This window comes from Helianthus annuus, chromosome 6, assembly GCF_002127325.2.
Source record: "Helianthus annuus cultivar XRQ/B chromosome 6, HanXRQr2.0-SUNRISE, whole genome shotgun sequence".
Classification (NCBI taxonomy): domain Eukaryota; kingdom Viridiplantae; phylum Streptophyta; class Magnoliopsida; order Asterales; family Asteraceae; genus Helianthus; species Helianthus annuus.
Genome location: NC_035438.2, coordinates 13,654,766 through 13,675,202, shown reverse-complemented (window position 1 = coordinate 13,675,202; position 20,437 = coordinate 13,654,766). Strand labels below are relative to the sequence as shown.

Here is a 20,437-nt window from a genome sequence, read left to right as displayed (position 1 = left end):
TAAAAATTAAAAAAAAAAGGAAAAAACAACCTTAAGTCAGCACATGTAATAGTGTTTTCAAGACACAACTCAAATTTGCAAATTAATATATAGGAAATATGAAACGGGTTCGGGAGAAAACGCTCAAAAGTGTGAGAACGGTGAGAACGCTTCCTGGCCCAACACGTGTCACGCTGCTTAGAAAAGGGCGGAGGGGCTTTTTTGTCCTTTCATCTTCTGCTTTTTACAGTTCCGCTTTTTCCCAATGTTGTTTTAATTTTTGGTTTTTAAGATTTTTGGTGTTTACCAAATTCAATAATTAATGGCGTTTTAATGGTTTCATTGTATCAACATTTTGGCGTTTATGGCGTTTATTCACATCGTATGCCATTGGAACCCATGGGGCAGGAAATCTATTTGAATGGCGTTTTCCAAAGGGTTTTAAACAAGATGACCTATTGTTCTATTATTTTTTATAAACATTTTGGCGTTTTACTATTATATTTCAACCACAGAAAAAAAAATACAAGGGAAGGAAATAAATTAAAAATCCTAATCGGATCTCTTTTCCCAATCTTCACTGTCATCAGTCTCTGTCTTCTTTAATAGTACAAGAACTGTCACCAAATATATGGCGTTTTATGTAAAACTTAACAAACCCATCGGTTTGATTTTTTTTGCCTGCTCGTCTGTTGAACTGGCTTTTTTGTGGATGTTTGGGGACATAGACCTATGGCGTGTGAGTGGGTTTTTCGCTTTTTCTTTATCTGGGTCTTCATCTTTATAGTGAACCCACTCTTTAGTGTCATTGATCTTTTCTCCTCATCCAAACCTTCTTCAAGAACAAAAAATTCAAAATGTCATATGACTGGCATCAGCATCTTTTTCTTGAAATTTTGTCCATCTCATGCAGCATAATCTTTCTGAGTTACTCCCCTCTGATAACAATTCATTCAGTTTATTTGTTGGCGTTTTACAGTGAGTGGTATTTAGTAGTATTGGCGTTTGTTTTTTTGGTTTGATCAAATGGAAGTTGTTCAGACGTATCATTTTATAGGATGTCTTTTTGGCGCCTAAATTAGGCGGTACATTATTATAATAAAGTATTCATCTTTTCAGTTACTGTTTTGTAATTAATGTTTTTGATAAGCTTTATCTCTGAAGTCTGTAACACGTCCCATCTTTCAAGTTTGGCGTTTTAGATTCTTCAGTATTACTGATTTTGTATTTACTGTTTCTAGTTACATTTTCAAGTTTGCTTTTTATTTTTTATTTTTTTTTGGGTTTTTTTAATAATTTTTCAAAGTAATTTTATTATAGTTTGGGAGTTTTTTTGTGGCGTTTAACTGGATGATATTGTTTAAACAAGCATTTTGGCTGTTTTGACGTTTTTATTATATATGGCGTTTTTATTATATAACAATTAACTGAAAAGGAAAATAAAAAAAAGAATACATAAACAATTGATCTTCCAAATCTTCTTTGTCACCAGTCTCTTTCTTCTTTTTTGAATCATGTTAACTGGCTGGTTCGACTTTCGTATGATTCATTTTGTTTTTTTTTTTTCAAGTAGTTTTTTGTGTTGCTGTTTGGAAGCACACAGTCTGACATCAGCATCTTTTTCTTGAAGATTTGTCCATCTCATGCAACAAAATGTTATTGAGTTTAGATCCTTCAGCAAACAATCATGAATTTTTACAATCAACGATGTTTGATTTTTTAACTTTTTTGGCGTTTTACCGATAAAAAGAACGCCACGAAGTAAGATCACCTTAACCCTCAAATTTTGATCATGCTAAAATCAATAATGTTTTGCTGTATGAGATGGACAACATTGTTAATCCTCGGTTAAGAAAGATAACTGACAATGTTGTCCACCCCATACAACTAAACTTTATTGACAACAAACCTCAATAATGTTTTTGTATGTTTTTGGCGTTATAAATTGGATCGAAGTTTAGGATAAGTCAATAAGATTTTACTCAATGAAATGGACAATATACTCACTTAAGGATTTTATCTATTTCATTGAGCGAAATCTTACTGACAGCCAAACTGAATTTCAAAAAAAAAAAAAAAAAAAAAACGTTTTGGGGTAGAAGATATTGGATATTTGGGTTTTTTGGCGTTTCTAAGGAGAATGGGTTATATCAAATATGGCGTTTGGGTTTTTGTGTGTGTTTTTAATTGAAGGTCTGAGATGTTGTATATATAGGATTTTTTTGACGGTTTTTTTAGGCGGGATTTTACTATAATTAAGTTTGACGTTTTATATTTAATGGCGTTTTACTTAGAATGGTCTGTGATTTTTGTTTTTGGCGTTTTATTTCATGAGATGGCGTTTTGTGTGGAGTAGTCAAAAGACCCTTTTACCCTTAATGAAGCGCAACCACGTAATAAAATTGATGTTATTTACGAAAACGCCACCGCGCCAATCTAGTCCATAGATCGTTTTGATCGGACGATCGTTAAGCGTTCTCACCGTTCTCACACTTTTCATCGTTTTCTCTAAATCCCGACCCTAGGAAATATATAGGAAATTGGGCCTAATGAGTGAATACTATATATTAAATTTATCTTTGTAATTTGTAAGGGCCTAATGAGTAAAATACTATATATTAAACTAGTATTAAGCCCTCGCGTTGCAGAGGTTGTCGTAAAATTGTTTCAAGTAGTACCAATGCTATACCACTATTAGCGATCACCAACATCAGAAAAGCTCGTAAAAACAAAATAAATAAAAAAAGGAAAAAAAATAAAGCCGAGCGAAAAGCAGACGTAAAATCTTTGAATCACGCACGCTTGTTGCAGAGAAATTAAACTGAAACGTAAAACATAGAAAAAAATAACTAAGTCAATCCAGGACCCGTGTGTTGCGACGAACTTGTCAAATGGAGAAATATTGATGTGTTGTGACGGGCCAAACAGGAAAAATACACGAAAAATGTTGAACCCTACACGCACGTTGCGGTGCGTTAAGTTACAAAATTTAGAACAAAACGAAAAACTTAGGAATGATGAAAAGTATGGTGGACCAAAATTGAAAATAAAAAGAGTTGGGGTTAAATTGCAAAAGATGAAAAACTTTAGGTTAAAATTAAAAAAACAAAGGGTATGAATTGCAAAAGAGTAAAAGTTTTGGGTTAGAAATGAAAAAAGAAAAAAAAACCCTATACATGAGGTACAACACCATAAATTACAAAAAAAGTTAAAAATTTTATTTTTGTAAAACTTGAATAAACTATTATATTAATAGAGTAAACTTTAGTTAATAGTTAAATACTTATTTACTATCTGCATAATACACGATATGCTTTTAAATTATTTATTATTCTTTGATTAGTTTAATATTTAGAAATTAATTATTTTCATATTAGTTTAAGAGATATTAATGATTTATTAGATATTAGATTTAGATATTTATAATATTATTAACTGAATTTATTAATATTAAAATAAAGATAAAGATAAGTGATATCTATATATTAGTTATTAATATTAAAAGAATATATTAAACAAATATAAATAAAAGTTATGATGTTTAAGGAGAGAATGCCATGTGTTATTATTTGTAGTCTTTTATTAATATTTAGATTAGATTTATCTTTGTAATTTGTAAACTTCTAATTGCGGTCCGTGTCGAAATTTCATGGGATTGCTTTCAAATTTTCATAAAGATCATCGAGGTTGTATCGCATATAGTACGTTATTTTTACTCACGGGGTGCGGGCGACCCGTATCTATACACTCGGTATGTCCTAACCGGTGCAGTGATACAAAACTCATCTAAAAAACGCTATAAAATGTTCATTCACTAGGTGCAGTAAATTACTTTTTGAGTCCTTGTGTTTTAGTGGTTTTAACCCCTTGAGTCTAAAATTCAAAATGTTATAAAATGAGTGGTTAAGGACTCAGGGCGTTAATTTGTAGTTAATTTCGGACTCAAGTTGTTATAACCACTAAAACACAGGGATTCAAAAAGTAATTTACTCATAAATTATTTTTTCTTGGATACTTTACATGTTTACGCTACAAACTAAATACGCTAACGATAATGCAAAAGTCGTTTTATTTTGTTACCAACTTATGTAAACGTGTTAGTCGATACATTCATTGTCATTCAATCCATGGTGACCCAAATGATCCACATAAACCACTACAATACGAAGGGTTTATAACGATTTACTTCACATATTCTCGCAAGGCGATGACTACAAATGTAAAATGTGAATGGTTACCAAGTGATGACCAATTAGAAAAAAAGTATACAAATGACGCCTAACTTTAAAGTTTGTTAGTCATGTTATTCATGTGTTTATGTTGTCTCTTCTTCCGCCACTCCATTTAATCTTTCCTAGACGTTCTTTCTTATGTGATAATCAATAATTGTTAGTGTGATATAGTCGAGGTTTATTTTACATATCTAAATAACGTCATAATCTATGTTTTCGGCGAATAAGTTATTTATTCCATCTTTCTTTTCTTTTATTGGCATAAGTTGGAATATAAACAAACACAACTGAACACATGCTTAAAGAGAAACAAACTACTATTTTCTAATGCTTAAATATTGCGTCATACATATATATTAGGTGGCGCTTTTAATCTCAAATCTTGAAAATTGGAATTACGAAAATGAAAATTATTTCGACACCTTAAAAAACATGTGAACTGATGACATTCATGGTTTACGAGTTTCACACGAAGTCCAACTAAAATCACATAATCAAGAAAAATATATCAGAGTTAAAATTAGAGGTCTAGACGAAGGAAAATGAACCCGCAAGCAAAGTTTAAAACGTAGGACCCGTTAAGAGATGTCTGGTCACATCTTAATAATCCTCTAGTTCTAAACAGATAAAAATGATATTAATCTTGACTCATAAATTCTCTATTTTATAAATATGTTATATAAATATTATACTGTTTATAAAATAAAGTACAATGGAAATAATTAAAATTTTATGGAATCAAAGAGTGCAATGGGATAAAAGAATGAAGTAACAATCAACTGGAAAACAGCAAGGACCACTCCTGACTCCATCACTAAATACAAGTTTTTTTTTTTTTTTTGAACGGAAAATTTGGATCACTGACTAATTACTGGAGTATTATCGTGCTACGAGTAGAACCACCCGATCATATCCATCTCCACTAAGCAATAATGCCTATACACCAATTCAGGAAGAAACCCAATAAATCTGGAAAAAAACCCCTTTGTGGGAATCGAACCCATGACCTAATGGTTATAAGTTTTACCTCACCCTCAAGATACCACTAGGCTATAATCACATGCATATCAGTAAATACAAGTGCTTCCCAACAAAGTTGAGTCAAAATTTCATCCTATCCCCCACACCCCTACCCCCCCCCCCCCTAAAGAAAAAAAGTCTCCTCTGAACATGTTGCATTGTTTGTGGCATATAATATGGGAGTGTGTGTATGTGTGTGAGAAGTAAGAGAGTGTGTTTGGTGGGGTGGTGGTGACATTGATGATGATCCAACATGGACAAACAAACTTGCAGATGAACAACAATGCAAGCTTTTGTTCAAAGCTTTCTCTTTCTCTTTCATGATGTTGTCATCTGTTTATTTTTTCAGTGTGTTTTTCTGTATCATGAATTTATTCCAATGGTCCCACCACCACAATCATAGGTGTTGTTGTTAACTTTCCTCTTCACAATCCCAATTTCCCATTTCCACATGCTAATTTCTTGATAAAAGATCCATACTTTGTGTCTTCTTCACCACCATTAACAAAAAAAAAAAAAAACCCTAAATTTTGCCTCTTTTGGTCAATGGTCAGTCCACATTGTAACAGGTCTGCTTATGGTAGAATCTTGACTGTATGAATAGAGATCTTCATCAAGATCTTTAGGTATTGCTAAAAAGTTTCAATTTTTATTTGGGATTCTTGGTTTTGTAACCACCCTATTGTCAATTTCTCTTATTCTTCTTCATTGCAACCACCCCATTTTTTTTTTTTTTTTTATTTCTCACTTTTTTTACAGTTCTTTACACCTAATTCTTAAGTGGGTTAATGTTTATTTCATCTGGGGTCTCTCTTTTTGATTGATTAAACAAACCCTTTTCACATTTTTGTTTTCTAATCTTTGTATTATGACATTATCTTCATAATAGTTGGGTTGTTAATTCTTGAGATAATTTGAGGTAACATTCAATAAAGTTAGGGTTTTTTTTTTTTTTTTTTTTTTTTTTTTTTTTTTTATTAAGAATTTGATATAAATCTTGAATGCCTGATCTTTATCAAGGTCCTTTAGTTTGGTCAAAAGTCAAAACCCTTGAAGATTTGTCATTTAGGGTTTATAGATCTTAGAAGGGATAGTTTTTGTCTGTTAAGGTGTTGTTGATCATGTTCTTCAAGTAACAAGATCCCTCACATTGGTTCAATGTTTATCAAATCTAAGAATTCGAATTCGGACCGTCTTGATCTTGCTGAAGAACAGCTTGTTTTGCTGTAGTTGGTATCTTCAAAAGGTGCTAAATTGAGGTACTTTCTAATCTCTGCATATTACTTTGTCATGGTTTTGGAGTTTATGGACTATAAATTAACCTTTTGAACTTTTGTACTTCGGTTTTTCGTTGCATTTACATCATTTTTACAATGCAATTGTAATTTGAAAAATCATTCTTTTGTATGATTTTCGGTGTTCATCTAAGCAAACATGGAAGATAGTTTTTTGGTCGAAAAACAAGCACGATAATTGAAAAGGTTAATCACTTCTTTATCAATCGATAAGCTTACTAACCATAGTTCCTTTTTTAGTAGAAATATTATACAGACGATAAATTTACTAACCATGTTTCGTTGTTTTGTAAAATTATTATATAATTTAAGGAGAATTAGTAGGTAATGTGGTGCCCTTGGGTACATTTTCAGACGTTGACAAACTATATCAACGGTGGTAGCCTTCGACTATTCTTTGCACAAAGATTACAACCGTTGGTATTTATTGAATTTTACCGAAAATGCAGCCAAGTAGGCCGTTTCTTGATAAAACTACGTTTTTCCAGTACTTAGACCATGTGTAGTGGTTAAGAAAAATAATGCCCCCACCATGGGGCATTATCCGACACGTGTCATCCCAGTCAGCATGGGGCGTTATTGCAAAAGTGGTGTAGTGGGAATAATGCCCCTTTGACCACTCCCCATTGGCCACCCTTTGATCTCTTAAGCATTATAATTAAAACGCTTGTATGCAAATTTTCAAAAAATAACGCCATATAACGCCTAGTGTAGTGGGGGAGGGGGCGTTTTGGGGCGTTTTTTTTCAATTTTTTTTTAAAAATAACGCCCCACTACGGGTGGCCTTAAGAAGAAAAAAATGAAAAAATAGCTAGGAAATGTGAGTCAAATGATAACCATAACGTGCATCCATTAACAACACTCGTGTTTTTACATTCTTCTTCTAGTGCTTTGAGCTTATATATTCCCGTTGGTTCTTTCTTATCAGGCTTATCATCTTATTTGTTCAAGAAGAGATAAAAATCAAGGATTTTGTTTAACGATCTCCATTGCATTATGGCAAAAAGATCACATCAACGCCCTTCTCGACAGAAGAAAGACACATCGGGTTGTATGTGGGGAATAATTAGTATGTTTGACTTTCGACATGGTCGGACCCCAAGAAGGCTGCTTTCAGATCGTAGAAGATACACCGACAACAATTCTTACGGCAAGACTTTTTTTTACCATTGAAACTAAAACTATTATGTTGTGTATGCTTTTCTTAGAAACGGTGATTCCGTCCCACTTATAGGTAAACGGGTCGATTTGGGTTATACTTTTGTCTAATGGGTCAAATGGGTAAGCTTCAAATATTTATCTAAGATAGAAACGGGTCAAACTGGTAGAGGTGCATTTAAAATGCGTAAAACGTACTATATCATTTTATCGAAAAACTATGTTACATTGCATAATATAGTCATATACAGGCTCATATACGACTTGAATATCGTAGGTTGTCTATATTAAATTCATATAACTTGTAATTCTCTTGTTTTTTAGGTCCTCCATATCCTGCATCCGAAGCGAGTTTTCCCACATATTCTCAGGAGATGCATTCAAGCATTAAGGTATAGGATGTTACAAGTTTTTATTTTTAAAGTTTTTATTTTTTTTTCGGAAGACTGAAACAAATACCGTTCTAGAATTACTGTGAAAGTTGAAAATTCGGTTATGGTTGTCGATTTGACCATGCTGTCAATAGCACCTTTTTTTGTTAGGGATAGTGGTCCACAAGATTCTTTTACTTTGTCTGACATAAGAGGGTAATTTAGACGTTTGACTAACGGTCAAAAGTCGAACGCTTTTGGTCAACTATATATGGAAGTCAAACTTTGCAAGTTTCATAGATGGAGGGAGTATTTTTTAAAAATGTTATATGTTTTTTTGTTCATTTGACATAATTTTTAGGATCTTGTGTTACAAAGACATGACACGTCTGTGGGGCCCCCGAAGCCGAAAAGAATATGACTAATGGTTTTCTTGACTGAACCTCAGGATGTCGAAAAAACAAAAAAGACAAAAGTTGATCTTACGAGGATGAGGGTAAAGGAAGTTACCGAAGAAAAGATGTTCTTTGACCTGGATCCGAAATCCATAAGGAAAAATCATGAACGCGTGAATAAATCCAAAACGTTACAAAAATCTTTTGACGAGGAAACGTCGATTAGTCATCAAGCTCAGAAAACGTCACAGTATCATGATCTTGAAGCTCTTGTGAGAGAAATCTTACTGATTTATCGAAAAAGGAATGAACAGAATGGTGATCATGGTACATGGGCAAAACGGTCTTTTCCGATAGTTGAAGAAAAGCTTATTGCAGCCGTTGAGGCGTTGCTGAACGAGAAATCAAGAAACGGAGACCACAAGAAGTTTCACCATTCAAAAGAGATGTTTAAGATGTTGAGTTCGAATAAAGAAATGTTCTTGAAAATCCTTCATGATCAAAACTTGATTTTGTTAAACGAAGACCAGAAGTCAAGGTCAAGGTCAAAGGTTCAAGGGCCGGAGGAACCGGAACCCCTGACCCGTAAACATCAAAAGATCTTTAGAAGAAAGAGCAAGTCCCAAGAATGTATACAGTTGTACGAAAAGGATAGAATCGTCGTTTTGAAGCCCGGATGTTCCGAAAATCAAGTTTCGACGGGGAATGAAACCGACAACGATGAAAATGGTTCACAGTTTTCGTTTACGAAAGTCAAAAGACGGTTAAAACACGCTATGGAAAACGAGCAAGCAACACCGGGACCCACTGAACGAGCGGGAAAAACGGTTGACAGTGGATGGAGTTCCCCAAATCGAGATCATTTCTACATTGAAAGATTTACAAAGGTTAACAACGGGTTTAAAACAGGAGATAGATTTTCAAACTCACGTGCAGATAATCGGATATCAAACATTTATGTCGAGGCTAAGAAACATTTATCGGAAATGCTCACAAGTGGCGATGAAGATGCTGAGTCAATGAAGAGAAGCCTCCCGGCCCGCTCGAAAAGTCTTGGGAGGATTTTGTCTCTTCGAGAGTACAACTCTCTTTCTCCGCTTAATAGTCCTCGAGGTCAAACGAGACCTATGGTCAACACAAGTCAACTGATTGTGCCTATTGAAAACCCCGAAGGGAAAATTGCAGTTCTGGATAATGTGACTTGTGAAGGTACTCTTCTTTTTTAAGTTTCGACTTACATTCATATAAAACGGTACGGTTTGACTTTTTAGGTCAAACTGCTTAATTCGACAAGAAGATATTACCTGAAATTTAATTCACTATATATGCAGGCGATCAGGAGATTGTGAATTTGCCTTCATGTGATAAAGAACACAAAAAGCAACCGGAATTGTGTGAACCCCGTGACTCTGTAACTGAAGAAGATCAACCTTCTGAGAGCTTAGAACCGGTAAGGAGATACGTTACAAACTTACAAATTTCTCGATATAAGTGAAGCTCGGGCTCGTTTATTTAGTTTTCTACTCACCCCTAGTTATTTTAAATTTTTTCATGTTTAGCCAAACAGAAAAGTAAAACTTTCTTTCTGTTAATATGGCAGGATTTACCCGAAAAGAATGAGTTATCTTCTTCTCAAAACCCTAACGAGCATTCACTTGCAAGCAAGACCGAAGATTTCAAGACCAGTCCCGAAAAACCTAGTCCTGTATCTGTTCTCGAGCCGTTGTTTTCAGATGACGACGTTACCCCTGCAAAGCCCGTCTCTCTACCTGGTAAGATTATGTTATAAGTATAAAATGTTACGACTGTCCGTTTGTCATGTGCTAAGTTATATTTTCTGGAACACTTAGTCGAAGCTGCGGTTCAGCCACGATGCATCGAATTCGACGAGTTTGTTTCCGGTGTTGAAGATCAACAAATACGAATCACAGACTCGGGGGATAATGAGGAAACCGCATTCGAGTATGTTGAAGCCGTGCTGCTTTCTTCCGACTTAAACTGGTCCGTATTCGAAAACCGGTGGATTTCATCCGTTCAAATCCTCGACTCGTCTTTATTCGATGAAGTAGAAACTTTTTCGAGCCAGGCCAAATACGACCAAAAGCTTCTCTTTGACTCAACTAATGAAGCTCTCGAAGACGTATGCAATCGTTTCATTCCCGAATCGCCGTTTATCAAACAAAATTATTGGCCCGTTCCTAAAGGAATGGACTTGATAAACGAGGTGTGGTCGAGACTCGAGTCACGTCTTTGTAAGCTTTACCCTCGAGATTTGAACACGCTCGTAAGCAACGAATTGGAAACTAATAGAATGTGGTTGGATCTTCAAAGCGGGTCACGTGAAGTAGTTTTCGAGCTTGAAGAATCAATCTTCGAAGAAACAATCGACGATGTCCTTTTTGAGTTTGTTTACTTATAGATGATATAACGAATAACGGTCTATCTTGGTCGTGAAACCCGATTCGCTTGAAATCGGTTTTCGAAAGATGGTTTTCTTACTTTTATTAATGAGGAACTTAGAATGTGGTTTTGGTGTGTTTTATGTGATTTTGGTCATGTAGTTAAAAAGATATGTTAATGAAAATTAATTTGTAACTATTAGAAGCACTTTTGTCAACCTATGGAGCTTGCTTTTTAGCTTTAACGTTCAAAATAAAAGTCACAAGGATGAAGTTAACATACTAGAATTTGAAAAGAAGAAAAAAAAAGTGATAAAGTGATATAGTATTTAGTGCCTAAACAACATAACACTTAACATGTAAATAAAAATGATGCATTGTATAAGTAAATGAAAAACCTACCACAAAAATACTTTAATTTGTGTATTTTTCTCACAAAACCACAAGTTTGTATAAACATATATAATATAGCTATTTGTACTACTTTTTAATCGGTGAATGTAGAAAAATATTTGGGAAGTTAGTTACAACTAGATTTTGCCATGCCCGCGTTGCGGGACACTAAGCCGAATATTTCTCCCTCATAACATGTACGTCTGTGTTTCAGTTACTTGTACATACTACTCATAACACGATCTCAAAAAGTTACATCGAGTCAACCAATTAAAATAAAATATTATCATGCTTAAAAAACAAAAACGATGGAGAAACGATAATTTTAAATTGGGGCAAAATTGTAAATTTAAACGAGACAAAATGGTAATTATGAACCGATGGCAAAATTGTAATTTTTAGCTGGAGGCAAAAGCATAAATTAATTTGGACTGGGGTAAAAACGTAATTTTACACTGATGACAAAATCATAATTTTAAAGCGGGAATAAAATCGTAAATTGGTTGGACCATTTAGAGGTGCAAACGAGCCGAGCCGAGCCCGAGCTCGACCAGGCTCGAACTTGATTATCTTATGAGAGCTCGGGCAAAGCTCGAGCTCGGCTCGTTAATATTTTCTCAAGCTCGACTCGTTTATCATCTATTAATTAATATATTAAATAAAAATAATATAAATAATAGACTTTTTAGGCTCACGAGCTCGATAAGTGAAGCTCGGGCTCAGGCTCGTTTACTAAATAAGCTTATTTTTATTTTTGAGGTCGGCTTTTAAACAAATTTAAATAAGCTCGACTCGACTCGTTTACACTAAGGCTCGACAAGTCTAACGAGCCTTTAGGCTCAAGAGGCTCGGCTAGTAGCTCGTGAGCCGACTTGCACCCCTACAGACAACTGTCTCGCAGTATTCCCCGTCTTGTGTTTGTAGTTGTGTTTGTAGTTACAGGTAATTATACTTATTTAATTATTTTATTGTGTTAATAATTGGATTTTGTTCTGTGTTTATAGGCATAATAAAATCCCTAGTCGTAAATTCATATACAAAACAGTTCATATATTGAAGGTCTTCTTTCTAATTCACATACAAAAACAGTTCATATATTGAAGGTCCACAAACTAGTAACGCACACCATACTACACTATCAAACCAAACCACATGCATACATGCATATATATTTGAAGTCACTTGTTCTGGTTGAGTCTTGCAGCTGCAGCCATGGACGCAGCCACCCCACCTGGGTATGTAGCCATCTCCGGCTGGTTCCTGATCTCCGCCCCGATCACCCCTTCTGCATCCACCCTTGTCACCACTTTGTCTTCAGGCAACAAACTACTTGCATCCGTCAACACATCTCCAAGCTTTGTTTTCTTCTCATCACACATAGTTCGCGCATTTTGGGAGGCCGCTCCCTGAGCTTTCGCCGCCACACCACCTGGCATCACCTCCATACGCCCCGTTGCTCGGACTTCTGCTGCTTGTATCGCAGCCGCATCACTCTGTTCCACCGGTTTCTCTGCGGCAGATAGCCCAGCAGCCTCCAGTGCTTCTCCTATTGTAACCAAATCCTCACCACCACTTTTCAACGAAACTGGAGCTGACGTGGGATGGACGTATTGTCCCACCACCTATTCAAATTCCATAGGAATTTAATTAGTTTTATCAACCGACTTGGTTGCAAATTAATATCTAAAAAATATCCCTAGTAAAAATTAATTCTTGTTTTCGGGAGTTTTTCCTTTTATAAACATGTATAGAAGTCAAAAAAAAAAAAAAAAAAAAAAAGTAAAATACTTAGTCCAAAATCAAAAAGTTTTCTGAGTTCCTAGCCATTTATGTTATAACGTTTTGAGGCAAATTTTGTTCATTTTATAATGGTTTGAATCCAATTTGGTTAAAAAAATTGGACTCAAAAGGTAAACTTTGAACTAATTAAAAAGGCCTCAAATGGTTATAAAAAAAGCGTCTAGAGACTCAAGGCATTAAACGTTTTGATTTTGGGCTCAAATGGTTAAAACGACTGAAACACAAGTACTCAAAAAGTAATTTACTCAAAAAAAAAAAATCTAAGAAAAAGTTTGAAAATGTGAATTTTTATTTTTTACAAAAAAATAGATTTTTTATTTGAAAAGCTTGAAGAAATTATGTAAAAATGATTTTCTCGTTCACCACTTTTTTTTTTTTTTTTTTTTTTTTTGTGTGTGTTAAATACATGCCTGGCCTCCGACTGCTTCGGTTATAATGTGCTGACCGGCAACTTCGGCGTCGGAGACGGTGACTTGTTGATCTCCGGTGACTTGGTGAAGACCGCGGTTTCGATTGACAGAAGCCGCAGACTGCATGACGGCGGCAGGTCCTCCTTTGTGGGTGTGACCAAGGACCATATTTTCGGCGGATTGCATGGTGGCGGCATCTTCTGGGGTGATGGCTTTGTTAGCCAACTCTCCTGAGACTTGAAATACGTCGCCGTATTTGATGGGTTGTTCTTGACTCATTTTCAATCCAAGAGATACAGACAAACAGATGATACGTGGGAACATATATATATTTCATGCATCGACACCTGGAGAACGACTAGCGTATCCACTTCATTTTGAGGTTTGGCTACGTGTCACTTATCTCCACCGCTTTCTGCTTACAAATTATCTTAACTCATTTTTATTTATACTAGTAATAGTAGTATTGCGAGCACACGGTGCGGCGCGTGTACATCACATATTTCGAATAGCGTAAACATCGAATGAATTAGTTCAAATGTTATGTGTTGCGTTAACCACACAAAAGCGTGTGTTTCAATGTATCTGATTAAACTTAATGCAACCTACATAAGTGTTGCGGTTGAATCAAAACGTAAAATAAAGTAAATTGAATTTAGTACAATTATAACGTATTATAGGTGTAACAACTCTCACTAAAATTAATACTTAGTGTGTTAATTATCTATTAAGGAAACCCTAATTGAGGAACCCAAGTAATTCCGCATAAACCGTAAAATTTTTAGAACAATCGGAAACAGGATTAGGGCCCCTAAAACTCAGGGGGGTAAACCCTAATTGATAATTATCATCAAAACTCGCTGTCTAAATTGAATTTATCGAAACTGTCGACTCACCTGAGCTAGTTGGACACGTACCTACCCTACCCTAAAAATGGCACCCCAGGCGATACGCGGGAGGTGCCACGAATTCTTCCGCGACACGCGGGAGATGCAAATTTTGGGTATAAATAGAGGGCCTTGGGACTTGAATTCTGACACTGAAACGACGTTAAAATTCGAATTATGCTCTGAGATATCATAGAAATCGTTTACAAACACACACGATTCACGAGGTGCTGCCGCAATCAGGGTAATAACTCAATCGCTATTACGATTCATTTTCCGACTGATCAATATATCCAATGGATGTTTAAGTGCCGCCCACACAGGGTTATACTTTGTCGTTCGTCGTTAAATCGATGGATGTTTAAGTATTGCACTTTGTCATTCGTTGTGAGAATTTGATCTCGTGAGTTATCGTAAATGTTGTATTGATCATTAACCCGATTGTGTGTGTGCATTATTATTTAAATCAGGTTAATCACAGGCAAATCAGTAAGGCTTATACTCTGCTCGTTAAATCTGCAATGTGAGTCATTCTCTTTTTATCAACTGTTTTACAATACTCCAAATTTATTTTCAAAAAGTTATAATTACAGGGACTAAGTCGTGGATATCTTGATTTATTGGTTAGTGGGGTATTGTGCACATTACTATTTCTCCCAGTTAGGTTCATTGACCTACTAGGGAGGAACGTCACTATTAGAGTTCATTGACCTAATAGTGGTATGACCATCGTCACCATTGTGACTTGTCACCATTGTGACAGAAAGCCAGATAAAGATAGGATAGGAACCATTGTAATCGCTCTTATGCTGTAATTTATAACTATGGGTCATTTCCTAAAACCTGAATGAACTCACTCAGTATTTCCCCGCTGACAAAACCTTTTTCAAACATGTTTCAGGTGATCTGTTGTGAGCAAAGAAAAGTGCCAGGAAGCACTACCAGCTTAGAAAAGTGGCTCATTGTAAATAAATAAAAGAAACATATTTTGAAAATAAAGATTTCCCGGAGAAATCACATTATTGTAAATTATGGGATTTTATCCCTCATTTATAAAACGGGCAGTTTGAATTATTAAAAGATCCTGTTTTAAAAAGACTTCCGCTGTCGCCTAAAATTTAAATACCGCAGGATTTCTGTCCCGCGGCTCCCGAAACGGGTCAAACCGGGTCGGGAGCCGTGACAGAAAAAGGTGGTATCAGAGCCACTTCTCAAGCCACTGATTTAAGCCAATTAAGTATTTAGAAAATACTTAATTTCCATTAATTGCTATTTTGTGATTATTTGTTTATTTATCTGACTAATTATGTACAGTATGAGCAGATCTTTATATGCTAGTCAATGTAGCAAGTAATGCAAATTATTAAATAATTTGACTCAAGTATTAGTACCTTTATTATCTATAGTCTAGAAGTCTTATCAAGAAAATCATAAAATTTACAAATAAAACCTCGTGTGATGTAAATTTCAGTTATTTTAATAGTACCCAGTAGGAACTAATATTAAAAAAGTTTTCTATAAATTTTATGAATTCTGACTATGTCTATTTTGCTAAACAGCATGAGTAACTTGTTTGAGGCCCTTCAGAATTTAAATCTCTATCCAGTAAGAGTAGAGGTTTCCAGAGATTTCAATAGATATATACCAAACATAGAGGAACCTATAGAATTCAATGCTTTACCTCTCGAGAAACCCAAGCCCAAGGAAATAGAAATTGGGGAAAGTTCTAGGCAAATTGAAAAGTTACCATCTCAGGAAGAGTTAGATTTTATAATGGCAAGCTATAATACTATTAAGTTTGTTAATGAAAATATTTTTAATCGCTCTCTTGAAACACAACTACCAATGAACTTAGAACCAGCTATTCCAAACCCTTCAATCCACTCGCAAATAGACGAATGGTTGATTAACGAAATACAGTTTCAAAACTATCCCTATAAGCTTTTTCCTCAGTTCAATTCAAAAGCTTTATCAAATCTACCAATAAGTAACAAGAATACGGCTGAACTTCGCCTTGGTGAAGAACTAATGGATACTGGGAATAGGATCCAAGAGATTGGGGGACAGATCTCCTGGAACTACGATGAGAGGAAACGCCGTTACTAAAATATCATCTGACAAAGGATAAGGGATTTATGAAACTGTTATTGTGTAATAGTAATAGTAAAATCAGTATGTGTAAGATAAATAATAAAACGGTTGTATATAGAAGCATGAAATTTTAGAAAATTCACAAATTTTGTTCGTATGCGTGATTATGTGCAATTAAGTGTGATATTGGATTATTTCTTGTATACTAATCTATACTTATATATAAAAGAAACTAAATGGAGTACACGTGACATTAGAAGAGGCGTTCTTGGAGATATTTGGCGCCTAAACCAAAATCCCTCTTTTTTCCTTTTGTCGCCGTTCTAATTGATCCTGGATCCGGCCATTTTTTTTTTGTTTTTTAACCCGTCTAACATTATCTGTTAAATCTTATGTTTCGCTTTTCAATTTCAAACCCTAAATCCTCATCATCCATAAATGACGACGCCACATACTTGCTTCACTTGATTTTGTTCAAGGTAAGTTAAGTGTTTCCTCCCATTCTCGATTTACCATTCCTTTGCTCATCGATTACGGGCTCTAATGGCAGTTCTTTGTGGGTTTGTTGATTTTGTTGGTTGTTCTTAACTTTCAAAACATTAATGATGGTTCTTCACTTTCAGCTTGACTTTTTTCTTTGTGGGTTTTGATTTTGTTGGTTTCTTGATGTTTGCAGGGGTTCATTTATGTCACAGAGGCGAGTGACCTATTCTGAACCAACATCAAAGTGCGAAACATTGGTGAACCCACAAGAAGATCTGTGGAATGATTGATAGTTGCACTACTTTGATTGTTTCAAGTGGTTTCAAAAGGTGAACACTACGAGATATAAAGAAAAGACCCCAAGTCAGATTTCATGTTTTTTTTACTGAAGTTGTTAAGGGTTTTATTAATTGTATGAATTTTTTTAAGGGTCCTAAGATTGAGAAGAGTGGCGATGGTGGTAGGATGAGGGTAAAGTTTCAATGGATCTGAATATAAAGTTATTTTGTGACGCAGTTACCGAACTGAAACAGTGGATCTGCAAACCAAAAACTTGATAGAGATTTTTTCTTTTTTGTTTTTTTGGATAAAATCTTGATTTTGCATTTAGAAATTAGTTTGACTATACAAGATCAAAATTGCATTTCTTATGCTTTTGCAAATACACCCTTGGTGCAACATGTAGAACTATGAATAACAGTAGCCTAATAGTTGTGGTTTGAAACCTAAGATTTTTTTTTATATATGCATTTAGCTACCGTTCTAGGTATAAATTGCACCAATAAAGTACTTTCTTTCTCAGTTAGGGTGAAGATTGTTCATTCAGTTAGTTTATGGTTTGGTTAGTTAACCATGCTTGGTGAAGTTTATTAGTGCATTTGAAAGTAAAACTTTTGTTGTCTGTTATGTTAATGTTGTTTGAGTTTGTACATATATTTTTTTTTTTAAAATTAGTCTCAAGACCATTGCTGAGTTCTTAGCCGATGAGCTTATCAACGCTGCCAAGGGCTCTTCAAACAGGTACCAATGTTGTCTTTAACCAACGTCACATTGGATCTCTTCTCTTTAATCTGCTACACCCTTCTTTATAAAAAGTATATCTAGCTCTCTGCTTCGGAAAATTGAATTGTTTGTTGTGTTGTTGGATTCGTTTAATAATTCAGGTTATAAGTGTTCAAAATAGTGAAATGGGGGGCGTCTTTATTGTATGCGGCTCAATTTATTAAATAGTCTTTTTCCACTTGAGGCTGAAGGAGAAGAACCTAGAACTGTTTCTTCAGTGGAGTGACGATGACAAAAGACTTAGCAATATTTTTAATGCTTTCTTTTTCTATACAAGTATTCAATGGCGTTGGTGTTTTTTTCATATGAATACAAAGAATAAATTAAAGATTACTGATTTGACTGACATGTTCTTTCTTAATTTCGGTCCGTAAAATATCCAAATTCACAATTTATTGAGACAGGCTTCTTGTTATGTTTTCAAGCTGCTGAATGGCCTGAGGATTCCCAAAGTACAGAATTCAAAATTACAGGTTCTCATACATTCATATTTAAAATTATGTGTAAGCTTAATTTTTTAATGTATATGTATTTTAATTGTAATTTTAGTTTTACATTAGTTTATATAACATGTAATTACATTGTATCTTTTTTATTTATACACTTATATTTAAAGTAAATTAAATGGCGCAGCCCGTGTAATACACGGGGTTTAACCTAGTTATTTATCTATAAATTAGTTATCAAATGGAAAACGCTAATGAGGTTAATCAATCTGAGCAACAATCAGGGGATCAATATATGACTAGGCAGGATATAGAAAATATCGTTGCTCAAGGGATAGCCAACACTATTCCAACAATGATAGCTCAAGGGATAGCCAACGCTATTCCAGCAATCGTTGCTGCTGTTAAAAATCCAATAGAACCACAACAACTCGTTCCTAGCAAACGTATTTCTGAAAATAACTTCAGTAATAGCGTAAACGGAGGCAATGATCATGTTAATCATGACAATGAACCACAACAAGCGCCGCTCCCTAAGAAAATGAAAGTTGCAACGCCTGGTTGCACTTACAAGGAATTTCTTGCTTGTAAACCATCTGAGTTTGCAGGCAATGAAGGAGCGACTGCGGCACTACGTTGGTTAGAGAAAACTGAGGCAGTAATTGCCATAAGTAAATGTGCTCAGGATGATCAGGTCATGTACGCATCAAATCTTTTCAAAGAAGGGGCGCTAGAATGGTGGAATACGGTGTTACAATCAAAAGGAAGAGGGATGGCGTATGCTATGAACTGGGAAGAATTTAAGAGCTTGGTAGAAAGAAAATTTTGTCCCGAATATGAAAAGGAACAAATGACAAACAAGTTTCTAACCCACCGGATGGTGGATGTAGATTGTCGAAAGTATACTACGACATTCTTCGAGTATGCTCGAGTAGTACCAACCCTGGCTTCGCCAGAGCCGGTACTTATTTCTCGATATATTTGGGGATTGATTTCTGAAATCCGTAACATCGTCAAGGCTGCGAAACCTCGCACGATTGATGATGTGGTGGATTTAGCCAATACTCTGACTGACGAACTAGTACGGACAAGAGAAGAAAATAGAAGGAAGGAAGTAGCCCAAAAGATTACCCAGGTAATCCATTCGGGTAACCATAACGATTTCAAGAAAGGAGGGAATGGGCAATCTTCCACTAGTCCATTTTGCAATTTTTGCAAAAGAAAGCATTTTGGAAGATGCAAAGGATACTGCAATTTTTGCAAAATTCCGGGGCATCAGGAAGAAGACTGCAGGAGGAAGAAATTTTCAGTTTATTACAACTGTGGAGAAACTGGACATCTTAGGCCAAATTGTCCAAAACGAAACAAACCATCTGACACTAAAGCCAAACCTGTAGAAGAAGCAAAAAGGAATGCAAGAGCTTTTCAATTGACTGCTCAGGAAGCAGAGCTCATTCCAGATGTAATAGCCGGTACGTCCTAGGTTACAACGTTTACACAAAAAGTATTATCTGACTCTGGTACAAACCAAAGTTTTATAAATACTTCATTCTGTCAAACTCTTAACTTATCATTAATCGAACTTAGGCAAATCTTTACAGTCGAAACAGGCAACCTAATTCTTCGCCAACCTAATTCCTATGAAATTAGCCGAGTTTAATGTTGTGTTAGGAATAGATTGGTTAGTAGCCACCCTGCTTGAATTCTCTGTGATAAGAACTTTATAGAAAATCCAGGCACCCGCCGGAGAAGTATTTATGATTACAGGAAATAAACCACGTAAGGTCACATGATGAATCATGAAGGTATTCACTTAGATCCTGCTAAGATAGCAGCAAATTACTAAAATGGAAGATTTCGCAAATCCCTAAATGGAAATTAGAAATCTTGTAAATTTAGCCAGATACTATAAGCAGTTTATTAAGGATTCTCTTAGATAGATATATCCTTAACTAAGCTAAAACAGTTAATTCTAAATAAGAACCTAAACAAAAAGAAGCCTCTAGCATAAATTAA

At 35.1% G+C, this 20,437-nt stretch overlaps 2 protein-coding genes across 2 annotated transcripts; one reads left to right on the top strand and one right to left on the bottom strand.

The window, feature by feature from the left end:
• The first annotated feature begins 5,407 nt into the window (after window positions 1-5,407).
• On the top strand, window positions 5,408-11,067 carry LOC110864778. Its single transcript, XM_022113921.2, has 7 exons — window positions 5,408-6,490; window positions 7,455-7,676; window positions 8,009-8,076; window positions 8,504-9,659; window positions 9,782-9,900; window positions 10,051-10,222; window positions 10,301-11,067. Exons 2-7 carry the CDS (start codon window positions 7,523-7,525, stop codon window positions 10,867-10,869), a joined length of 2,238 nt encoding a protein of 745 aa, XP_021969613.1. The 5' UTR covers window positions 5,408-6,490; window positions 7,455-7,522; the 3' UTR covers window positions 10,870-11,067.
• Window positions 11,068-12,277: 1,210 nt separating this feature from the next.
• On the bottom strand, window positions 12,278-13,763 carry LOC110864779 (late embryogenesis abundant protein D-34). Its single transcript, XM_022113922.2, has 2 exons — window positions 13,453-13,763; window positions 12,278-12,864 (listed from the first exon to the last, which is right to left on the bottom strand). The coding sequence occupies exons 1-2, from the start codon at window positions 13,729-13,731 to the stop codon at window positions 12,421-12,423; spliced, it is 723 nt and encodes a 240-aa protein (XP_021969614.1). The 5' UTR covers window positions 13,732-13,763; the 3' UTR covers window positions 12,278-12,420.
• Window positions 13,764-20,437: the final 6,674 nt, after the last annotated feature.